Below are 12,215 nucleotides of genomic sequence, written 5' to 3' on the forward strand. Positions count from 1 at the left end.
GAAATACACTCTTGATTAATTCCTACCGCAAAAATAATATTTCTCAACCTAAAAAGCCAACAGTTTAAAACAGACCCACGTAATCCAGTCAGTCTTTAGTTAGAGCCCATTTAAGAGCTAGTCCCAAAAAGGGCAGGTATTTTAATTTCAATGACACACAGAATTAATTTTGGGGTAAGAGTTTTTAGTTAAGAACCCTGACCATTTGGGGGAATCCAAAGTGTCCTCAGACAGGCAACACAAATGAACAGCTCTTTCTACTGGACTTTCAAAAACACTTTTTAATATCCATTTGAGAAAGATTTTTGAACTTCTGGATACATAAACATCCCCAACCACATGTAATATACATTCAGCAAACGTATAATAAAAGGATTCTATATTTTCATCTTTTGTAGATCAATATATTATATATCCGATATATAATATATGTACACACACACACACACACACAATACAAACATACAAGTCAGCAGGATTACAAAGTAATTTGTAAAAAAAAAAAACGTGGATCAGTGTTGGTAACATAACTGGATCATTTTAGTGAATTGATGGACTGTGTCAAGCTATACGTGGGGCAACACAAAAATTGCGACCCAAGTGGATTTGGAAGGACCAACTTTAGCACCAAGCTGCACTTGCAAGTGTTCATATGGCCATTCACTACTTACAAAGGATTGCAGAGGTTGAGACAAAATACATTAACAACACTCCCGCTACTTTCGAGCAGGAATCCTTGCTGATAATACACACCTATACCTCCACTAAATGAAAATATGATACAGCTTCCTTTTACTGTAATATACAGTAGCTATTTCTTCCGTCCTTTTGGATTCTTTTTTTTTAACGTAATTCTCCTGGAAGAGCAACTAAGACTTTTCCAACAGAAGTGATTTTCTCTCCTTCCCCCTCCTCTCAAGTATGGCTCAGTTTCAAGATTGTTCATTAGGCAGCCACCCACCACCAGTACCGTAATAACTCTAAGGGTCATCATCAATGACAAACATCACATGCAAAATGGAGGACAGCTGGGTGTTTCTGGACACCATGGTGATCACAAGCATTATCCCCATAAATAATCCCCCCATTGGCCATACCAAAAGAAAATAATAAAAATAATAATGATAAGGTTTGTCACAGTTCCAATGCTGCAATTCAACAGTCAAGTTACCTGACATTAGGCAACCCAGTGAACAAACTAACTTGTGATTTTAAACAATACAACATTAATTCACCCTGAGACTGCAGAGGAAGCATTTAAAACAAGATATTCGGATGATATGTTTCCTCCTTTTCTTTACGCGTGTTTTCTTCTGGTTTTCTTCGGCCCAATGAGAGCGCATGGAGTTGACTCAAGAGTTTAACGCCGATATCTTTTTGTGAGCTGACTTCGGTTATGCCACAGTCAGGTACTGGTGATAAAAAAGCCCAAAAAGGCTCGTGGAAAAGAGGCAAGCAGCAATCCACCAGGTCAGAAATGACAGAAGCCCTCGGAAGAGCAGAGGAGTGAAAATGTTCTTCAAGCTGCTCAATGCCACGGTTACTTGTGTTACAGTTACCTTCATTTTTCCATCGGTAGATGGCAATTCAGGGTAAACAGAGGAGGAGCATGGGTTAACCTCCATTGGAGAGTCAGAGCTAAACTCAGGATAGATCCCCCAGGAATGATTCCCTGTAAAATCCAAGAGAGTAAATGAAGCATAAATGAAGTACAAATAGTACCAAACTCTAAAGCCTTTAAGAACCAGGTGTTATTATCTAAGCTAACAACAGCACAAATAAATACAAAAAATTTACCAGTCCTCTAAATTGCTTTAAGAGCCGGCCCTCCTCCCAAAAGGAGCACAAGTAATAGAATTAATTAAATCAGAAGTCTTCACAACTATCCTGACCATCTATCCTAGGTGAGTAGATATTTACCAGGCCATAATTGAAGGCAGACATGAAATTGAAAAACGTCTAAACTGAAATCTGATCTCATTACAGTAAATCCGGTAAAACAAATGAAAAAATCATCCTTTCTTTATAGCCAAGGTCTGAAGTCAAGTCTGATCTTCTACGAAGCCCTGCTTCAAAGCAAAGAAACCAAAACATTCAACATCCTTTCTAACAATGAAAACTCGTTTCTCTTAGAATTTGAATTTTCCAAAACTACTTGTACTTTCAAGACCAGAGGCTTTTTTTCCTTCACCCTAATAGTTTTCATTAATTTAGGTAATCTGTAAATTATAGTTTATAATTAAAAAATTTTGAGAATGCAAACTCCATGCATATATCTAATTGGGGTTAACAGAACTTTTACATTCATCATCACCACCACCTGTTATATGCAAAAAACCTACTAGGCCCTTGAGGACTAGAGAGAAGTGTAAAATACGAGCCTTCGGGGAGGGATTTACTATTTAGTGGACTCTCCACTATGGAATCCATATGTTCCTGTGGAATATACCTCATTCATAACTTTCTTAAATAAACCATTCTTCTCTACCCTCTCAGATAGACCTATGGAGTGGAAAAGAAAGGAGAAGCTATCAACTCAAAAGAAGAGCCTTGACTTTCTGTAAAAGGCTTTGTGGACTAAGTTTTATTATCCAGGAGAAGGAAAGGAAGGAAAACCAAAATCTTATACACAAAGAATGAATAATAAGAAAGGTTTAAAGTTCCAAGAATACAGAAACTGGAGTTTCCAGGAACAACCACTGTGACATTTTCCACGTAAACAAATACTTCTGTTTCCTCGCTACTTTTAGGGCTGTCGGCTTCAGCTGAGAAGGGCCCATGTCATTATGTGAACATTGCGGCACCCAGACACTGAGCACTTAGTAAATGCACTGAATTAATAAGAACATCTGCAGAGTGAACACAAACATTATTGTTCTCATTTGTCATATCATGCCTACCTAGTGTTTTCAAAAGCAGAGTTGTGTGGAGCAGCATTACCAGAGGTGCCACATACTGCAGGGCAATTACACAAAGGTAATAAAACACACGAGCCACCTGCAACCAACAAAAGTCTTGAATGACTGAAGATGCAAAAAAACCCAAACAAATCCTTAATTCAGCTGTCACGTTATGAATGATCACACCAAACCTCTAAATAGGTTGTCAATTTAACTGAGCTGCTTAAGATAGGTGACTTTTCTGAAAGAAAGAAGTTGAACACTAATATGCTTCCCCCACGACACCTAAAATATTGCCGTTGGGAATATCCAACTCTCTGGGACACCGGCTATTAAGAATACATGAAAAAAGAGAGGTTCTTTTATTTTTTCTTTTAAACGGTGACCAAGGTTATCGAAAAATGTTACACAACGAACAACTCACCATTTGGAAGGAAGAATATAGCTTGTCGATGCGTCAGAAAAATGTTAAAGGCTATTTTTGAAGAGCCTATTTTATTTCATCTATGAAAACTAATGTCTCAAAACAAGTGAACTCCCTCATATGAGTTACAAATACCAAAGTCAAATCTAGTGAACGGCAGAATATGTGGGACGAGTGCCTGAAAAAAGGCACCGGCGCTGCATGACTATGGAAAGTCATGGGGAAAGGGGGAGGGAAAGAGGCAGAGGAGTGGGGGAAGGGGAGGAAAAGGAAGAACCACAAAAAGAAGCAGAGAATAAAAATGTGTGGCATTTAGTACCGACATATAACTTCCATGTCATTAATGTGGGGCAGAACTAATCAACGATATCTACTGAGCACTGCGCAGAGCATCGTAGTAAGCACTTCGGAGAGTACAATCCAATACGGTAAGTAAACTTGATCCCTGTCCACAAAGAGCTTACAGACTAGAAAAACCTCAATAGATTTGTCTAAGAAGCTGATGGCAGCTAGAAAAAAATAGATGGAAGATAAGCAAATCTGACCCGTCATCTTAATGATGTTACCAACCTCCTTCCAATCGATCAACAGTATTTACTGAGCGCTTTTATGTGCAAAGCACTATACTAAGCACACAACAATAAAGATCAATCAATAGGAGCACTTTAAGTGACTGCAAAAAGTAATTTTTTTTAGGCAGTTCATTCATTCAATTCAATCGCATTTACTGAGCGCTTACTGTGTGCAGAGCACTGTACTAAGTGCAGGGAAGGGCTGAAAGTATTACACTGGGCTCTTCCAGGCAAGGCAGCTGTGCTATTTGGCTGGGGGATACAGACAGTTTATAACCACTGCCTGAACTTGCTAGAACTTCCAAACTTTCTCCCAGCCCTGCCACTGCCTGCCCATGTTCCTGGGGAATTGGAAAATTGTCTTTTACGGGGATGGACAGAGGACATGGAAAGGTCAAGATGCAGTCTACCTAACAGGCACAACTGATGAGCTATGGTTCTTCCATGGGGTACGTGGGTATGACCTCTACACTGTAAGCTCTTTATAGGCAGGGAACATATCTACCAACTCTCCTGCCAATCGATCAACAGTATTTACTGAACGCTTTTATGTGCAAAGCACTGTACTAAGCACACAACAATAAAGATCAATCAATAGAAGGAGCACTTTAAGTGACTGCAAAAAGAAGGAACTTTTTTTAGGCAGTTCATTCATTTAATTCAATCGCATTTACTGAGTACTTACTGTGTGCAGAGCACTGTACTAAGTGCAGGGAAGGGCTGAAAGTATTACACTGGGCTCTTCCAGTACTTTCCCACGCACTTAATAAAGTGCTCTGCACATACTAAGCGGTCAATAAATACCAATCAATGATTGAATGATTAATGCCCGGTGGTAAATGGCCCTCTAACGTGTGTTTTGCCTCCTTGGTTCAGTCACTGTTAATTAGATTTAACACAATTACATTTGCCATGAAGACTAGTACAGAACTTTTTACTTCTGAAAAATCATCTTAAGCATGTTCAACTATGCAGATACACAAACACACACACCCACACACGCAAGAATCCCACCTATTAGTTTCTTTCAGATGAGTACATCCCTCATTCTAACCTAAAATTTCAGAGTTAGTTATATTTATTATGCACTATGTGTTTAGCCCAGTTCTAAGTGCTTGGGTAGGTTCAAGATCAGATCACACAAAGTTCCTGCCCCACATGGGGCTCAGTCTTGGAAGTATGAATAACAGGTGACTTATCCCCATTTTACTAAGGCACTAAGGAGTTGCCCATGGTCACACTGCAGGATAGTAACATATCTATCCTATTTATTACATATCTACCCTATTTATTTTATTTTGTTAGTATGTTTGGTTTTGTTCTCTGTCTCCCCCTTTTAGACTGTGAGCCCACTGTTGGGTAGGGACTGTCTCTATATGTTGCCAATTTGTACTCCCCAAGCGCTTAGTACACTGCTCTGCTCATAGTAAGCGCTCAATAAATACGATTGATGATGATGATGATAGTAACAGGGCTGGAATTAGAAGCCAGTTCACCTGACTCTCAGTACTGAACTCTTTCCAGTAGTCTGGGCTGCCTCCTAGCAGGAAATCCAGAGCTAGGAATAGAAACCCAACTCGCTATCTTCTCTCTGTTCTGTGTCAACCGCTCTGATAACTACATTAACCTGAAGAAAAATGTTCAAAAATGGTCTACGCGAATGACACACAATTTCCTACATTTGAAGAGGGGCTAATTAACAGGCCTAAATTCATTTTTGTTCCTTGAAACCACATACCATTCTCTGCAGATCGACTGTACTTATCCTTCCAGCTTCCTTCTTCATCTGATCGACACACTTCTGGGCCAGGTTCAGGTAAGCTTGTAGGTGACTGCGCATCATAGCCAACCGCAAAGCGCACAACAGGATGATCAGCCACAGCCGTAAGGTATCAAATGTGGATTCTGTCATTCTGCAGTTTAAGAGTTGACACAGAGTTCCCAAAGGTCAAGGCACACTTCAGTGACATCTGAGTATTTATCTATTAATTGAATAATCTCCAGGCTGGACTGTAGTCTTAATTGGAGATTGCTTGTGACAGATTATAAAAAACTTCTCTACCTCTTGCTAATGATCTTCTTCTCTAGAAAAGAGAGGGCTGAAAAACATTGAGAGCTGCAGCTAAGAGGGAATCTGGAAGTAATACCCTTGCCCCATCACCCTCACTAAGATAAGAAACTTTGGGCCACCAGATCGAAAGGGCAGATCAGCAAAAAACACGTTTCTTTCCCTAGCTAGGAAGAAGGCTAAGTTAGCTCAGATGCTTTCTTGTATACAACTAATAGAAATAGTACTTACTGAGCACTGACTTTGTGCAGAGCACTGTACTAAGTATTGGGAGAGAATACACATTTGGGAATAAGACATGATCCCTGTCCCTTAGGAGGCACAGTCTAAGAACCCAACCTAAATTTCAGCATGTAAAAAACATTCGGATGAAACCTTCCTCTTCAGTTTGAGGCTATACTGAATACACTCTTTAATATACTTATAGAACCAAATCAATTATTAGGTCTATATAGGACTACGCATGGCTTCTCTGTTGGCAGCTAAACATTCTTTATTTGTACATCCTCTCTTGGAATAATGCAACCTAATCAGAACACTCAAATACTCTGAAGAGAATCTTACAGGTTTAATTCTACTGGACCCCAGACATTTAAAGTATTATATGTACACATAAGACACTACTTTGGAATGATTTATGACCAGACGATGTAGTTTAAGACAGCAGAGAATTAAATTCAATAGAACAATTATTAAAAAACCATCCATAATTTCAGTACACCGGAAAGTGCATTTATATTCTGAATATAAACGTGCCTTACAAATATTTGCCAAGCATTAGACTTTTACTAAGTACAGACCCTTGCTAAAACCATCAGGGACCAACTTTAGTTCTTTAAAATAAGTGGTGCAACAACTTAAAGACTAGTAATGGTTTTCCTAGAAAGGACGAAGGAAGCATTTAAAACAAAATTATTCCAATAAAGTGGTTCCGCCATACTAGCAAATTCTCTTCAAGTAATTCATGTGGATTTCAGGCCACTTAGGGGTTGAGTCTACACTACAGCCAATTTTGGCTTCTGATTTGCAAATACAGGATTTACATTCTATGAGCTTCAGTCTTCATTAAAGGAGGGGGGTCAGCTATTTTTTATGGTATTTCTTAAAGGCTCACTGTGCGCCAAACACTGTTCTAAGAGCTGGGGTAGGTACAGGTCGATTAGCTATTTGCTTTTTCTGTAACTTAATGCCTGATTGATGGAGACAAGATGCCTGCCTGGTTGCTTTTGCTAGCCAAAACAAGAGCTCCAAAATTTAAACAAACAATTTCGAAATTTACTAGGGAGCTTTGATTACTCAATGAAATTGTCCAGCAGTTGGCAGGAAGGTGGAAGGGAGAGGTGAGGCTATTGTATTTGAAGGGCGAAGAAAGACGGGAAGTTGAAAAATAGAGGGCTAATGAGGAAAATGAGGGGGCAAAGCTCCCAGCTTCCTGTGGCTCCATTTCCATAATGTTGGCCTAAAAATCGTGTCATAATTCTGCAGCAGAACCCGAGAGCCTCTTCTCTATTTTGTCTCCTCCTCTACTGAAACTGGGGAGGAGAGGAGGAAGAGCTCAGAAATGCTAACTAAGGAGTTTCAGATTAATGTGGGAGAGCTGGGTCTGAAGCAAGGTCAAATTTCAGAGGAAAAAAATATACCTACTATGATTTTCAAACAGGTGTGTTGTCTACATTCCCATACATTTCGGGACGATGAAAATTTCACTAACATGGCTTCAGTTTTCAATGAAATAAGCTAATTTGAACTGGGTAATATTCACCAGTAATGTGTAATTTGAGGCAAGTATCCAGGCACCCTAAACAGATTTACTTAGTTATATTACATCCTTACTATTGCCTAGGACTAATAAACTTTTGTTTTTATTTTTTCTATTGAATATGACAAAGGACAACTTAAAATGTTTATTTTTGGTATGTATTACCAATGCCAAATTATTTAACCTTTGAAATGGCCTTAAACAGTGAACAAATGTGTATCAATCATAATCAGAACCAATTTTTTTAAGCTACAGATATACGAAAGTTTGCTATTCTTAATTCTTAGCTTTGGAAAAAAAAATGAGAAAATATGATAAAAAGGGAGAGCTTTTAAAGGCTAGCTTAATGATTATTAACGATTAATTACCATGTGGGACAATAGGCCCTTTATATTTTCAAGAGTAAAATAGTTTCAATTTTAATATTGTAATCTTCACTATTCACAAACAAAATAACTTATCAAAATAAATCAGTAGCTACTGAGATCTTAAAATGACCCCCCCATCCAAAAAAATTACAAAACACATTCATACTTACAAGGGTACACTTTCTTTACCCAGCGGAGGGTTCATAATGTAGTCCTTGGTGATCGGTTTTACCCACAGTAGAACCATAAGCAAAGGTGCCAAAAAGTTTATATGAAGTAATGTTCTAAAATATGCAAAACGTAAACATGAAAACACTGAAAAGGAATAGGCACAGCTACTTATTCTGCAGAAACTGTGGTTATGATGGAAGAGGGAGTTCATTACTGGTACTCTGGGTTCTTCACTTTCAAAATATAATCGTGGAAGTGTAACGGTTCTCTTAACTGAAAGGTAGCAATGAAGTTTCTCATGTAGGGAAATCATCTTTATATGCATTTAACTGCTACTAAAAATGGGCCTCATTGTTCAACATAAAGTTACATCCATTAAATCGGTAATTTTAAAAAAGCCCTTCTATATAAGGCAAACAGCCGACAAAAGCTTAAATTGCAACACTTGAATTGAACCACAATTTCTCCAGTTCTTAATTATCATGTAAAAATGTAAATCACATCATCAGAACCATAAGTGATTCATAAACTTCCATTTCTTCTTGGATCATTAAGATGTACCGGAAATTAATTTCTTACCTTATACAAGTCAGAGGAATTTACTTCACTTCTGACAAGGCAATATTCCCCAAACAGAAAAGTACTTCAGAGCTATAGCTTCTTTGTTAATTGTACTCTGGATTTTTTTCCCCCATAGGACAAGTGATTGGAAAAGATTTTTTTTTTTTAATTGAAAGAATAAAGGCAACTTCCTTAGAAGAGCTATTTTATTTTACAGGCACTGGGTGCTTTGTGAACAACTGGCAGTGGCTAAAACAGGGAGAGGGTCAAAAGGGCTTATTTTAAAAATAGGAGGTAACTCAAATACTACTGCGTTTGCAAATGATAATCTTTTTAGGAAGATCCGACGAGTTGAGCAAATCGTGGCCATCTGATGTGTGTGGTGGCGGGGGGCGGGTGAGCGCACAGATATAAAAGTTTGGTTGTAGCCTAGTGATGCAGCAAGTTCTTGTGTCTGCCATGAGGGTGAGTTGAGAACAGATTCTCTGTGCCAGTTTCACTACACTCCGAGAAGAACTAGCTTGCCCACACTCCTGTATCTAGGCAGAGTGCTGCACACAATAGAGTAATAAAAGGCTGCATCAAATTGAAAATAAAAAGAGAGCGACACCCACCCCCCCAAACAGGAGCGGTAGTGACAAGACAATTTTCACTTAAGTCGCCACAAAAATGTCAGGGGGGTGGGAGGGGTGGGGGAGAAATCACTAAATGCCAAATGATTTTCATCTTGCAGGCTGAGTAAACCACTGGGCTCGGCGGAAGAAAGCAGCACTATTAGGTATGCAGTGTTGCTAGGGAACACTATAGTATCAAGGAGCAGCCCACAGCGGTTTCAGTAGCTTGTGAAGGGCTCCCCTCCACCCACCCTTTTCAGCATATTTAAATCATAACGCCGGGGTTAGTGGACTGAAGTGTGTGTGTGGAGTGGAGGGGGAGATTCTGGTTTTGTCTTAAAAGAAGCCATTAAAGAGATGAGTGGTGGGAGAAAGGCAGGATGCAGCCAAGAGCATGCTGAGTAAAGGGAGAGAAAAACGGGGAATGTGGAGATGTGGGAGGTGGGAACCAGTATACCCACACACAAAGCATGTGCGGAAAAATGGAGGTGGCAAAACAAAACAAAAGCACTGTCAAAATTCAGCACACGGAAACCCTACACGAGGAAGAGATATGAATCAAAACAGCCCTAAAAAGGAGAATGCAAAGAAGCCACATCATTAAACATTAGGTTTTGCAGAGGAGCGATGTCAGGAGAAATGATTATTCAGACGATCCCAGTGACTGTAAACAAACATATCAAAAGAAGCATTTTAAACTTGGGCTTCTGTTGCAGAAAACAACTAGATGGGAACTTGAACCTCTGAGCTGAAGGGGATATAAATCTGCTCTTCCCCAGTGTTTCTAGATCAAAAAAATAGCTATGCCTATCAGAAAAAGCGACTGAGAGTTTGTTGCAATAAGCTGTGAAATATTTGGAGACTCAGTAAAATATTACCACTTTGAAACCGAAAACTGATTTGGGAAAAAAATACATGTCCTATAATGCAATGTTCAGTGCTGGAAAGCAAATATTTATGTTGTGTTTGAGGGCACCAAATTCAAGTAAAATAATTGCTGACTTTCCCAATTAATGTCTGTAGAATGCACACTAGCAATAACATTGGTAAAAATTGATCAACTATTAGTCTGGTAGCTTTTAAATGACACATTTTTAGATTTCCTAATTAAAAAACGAAGCAAAGTTATGTCTTCTATTATAAAATGATGACACACACCTGCAGATTTGGTTATAAAGGCTGTAATGCTATAAAATTGTTCAGTTATAAGCATATGGAGAGAGAGAGAGAGAGAGAGAGAGAGAGAGAGGAGCTTTATATTTAACTCAAAATTTTTTTCATCTGTGATTTCTGAATGTTTTAACCTTGTTTTTACATACCGTACAATTTTCATATATAATTTCCTACAGTAAAACCAACTAAGTAAATCTTGCTTAACCAGCACTAGAAATAGAAAGTAAAGTAGGTCAAATAGTTACTTGATTCTTAATTTTCATTACAATGAATTGCATATACCTGCATCAAGATGGAAATACAAATATTTATCTGCATGTGCTTATGTACATTTTCCGCTTACTGTGTTATTTTTTCTGTTGCCAAATTCAGGGCATCCAGATGCATTTGAGCCAGTCGCAAACCAGGGAATGTCAAAAAAGCACCAATAAGTGAACAGAGAATCGCCAGGAAAAATTTGAAGGTTAGCTTAGAGACCGGACCCCTAAAAAAGGAAAGACAAAAATAATATACTTTGCAAGACTTCTGTTCAGTTCTGTCTTTCCCTTCCAGTCTCCAATTTCCCTTGTCCACTCCATACTGCCAATCACCGTTAATAAGAATACAAGCAATAAAACCAAGGTTGCGAAGTATAAACATTTTTCTCCCAGATCCTACACTGAAACTTGAAAAAACCAAAAATTACCAATCGTTTATGAAGCTTTCCATTTTCACAAGTGAACTACCACATTCTGATACTTATCCAAAAACATGCAAAAATACGTGAGTAAACTGATGCTTGAAACAATGGAGCAAAAGACCCTTTATTTGTTTATATATTTTTGTGGACAAGAATAGATCAGCCCGATAAGAACCCAGGTTAAAATAAGAAATAAAAGATAGAATCAGATCAAATCGATCCTAAAATTTTTAAAAAAGTAGAGTAACAATGGTGTCACCAAAGCAGTGGCCGTGGTACCCTCATTAATTTCTTCAGAGCCAGAAAACAAATATACTGAGCGAATCATAATGTCTGACGGTTGAATTCTCCAAAATGAAAATTTTTTATTTTTCAAAAACTTACTGGGATTCTAAACCTTGCTTTTCAAGAAACTGCATCGCATTTTCCGAAAAATTTGTAAACCCTGTGTGATATTTAAGGAAAAAAAATTGATTATTTTTATCATAGGGTCAAAACAGAATCTTTGGCAATGAAATGCTAGAAAGCTGAGCATCTTAAATTTTCAAGTGTCTAGCTTAGTTCTTTCATGTGCTAATTAGTATGCCACAATGCAATAAAATTTGGTTATTAACAAGAACAGTCTTTGAAAACATCCCTTTGATATTTGTACATCCCATGAACGTGAATAAAATTTGCATTAATTCTTTAAGAATTTGAGTAATTTTCCAGCATCACAGGGATTCGTTTAACTGTATGAGGTTAGGGGAGGATTAGAAAAGGAAAAGGTAAGCAAATAAAATTGACAAAACAAACAAACCACAGTAGGATATTAATCTGTTGAGCAATGTGGTGTGCAGTTACTCAGAATGCGCTTCAGCTGACACACCCCAAAGAGGAGGGAATTAAAACTGAATAAAATTTGGAATTGAACTTAATCTACCGCT

At 38.2% G+C, this 12,215-nt stretch overlaps 1 protein-coding gene across 1 annotated transcript in view; it reads right to left on the bottom strand.

The window, feature by feature from the left end:
- Positions 1 to 261: 261 nt before the first annotated feature.
- TMEM161B (transmembrane protein 161B) overlaps positions 262 to 12,215 on the bottom strand; it is a 61,908-nt gene continuing 49,954 nt past the window's right edge. The window contains exons 7-12 of the mRNA XM_038765505.1: positions 11,674 to 11,734; positions 10,954 to 11,094; positions 8,262 to 8,375; positions 5,635 to 5,809; positions 2,901 to 2,997; positions 262 to 1,672 (exon numbers count right to left, since the gene is read on the bottom strand). Coding sequence (XP_038621433.1) covers positions 1,395 to 1,672; positions 2,901 to 2,997; positions 5,635 to 5,809; positions 8,262 to 8,375; positions 10,954 to 11,094; positions 11,674 to 11,734 — 866 coding nt within the window. The 3' untranslated portion in view covers positions 262 to 1,394. The remainder of the gene's footprint in view (positions 1,673 to 2,900; positions 2,998 to 5,634; positions 5,810 to 8,261; positions 8,376 to 10,953; positions 11,095 to 11,673; positions 11,735 to 12,215) is intronic.

This window comes from Tachyglossus aculeatus, chromosome 23 (genome assembly GCF_015852505.1).
Source record: "Tachyglossus aculeatus isolate mTacAcu1 chromosome 23, mTacAcu1.pri, whole genome shotgun sequence".
NCBI lineage: Eukaryota > Metazoa > Chordata > Mammalia > Monotremata > Tachyglossidae > Tachyglossus > Tachyglossus aculeatus.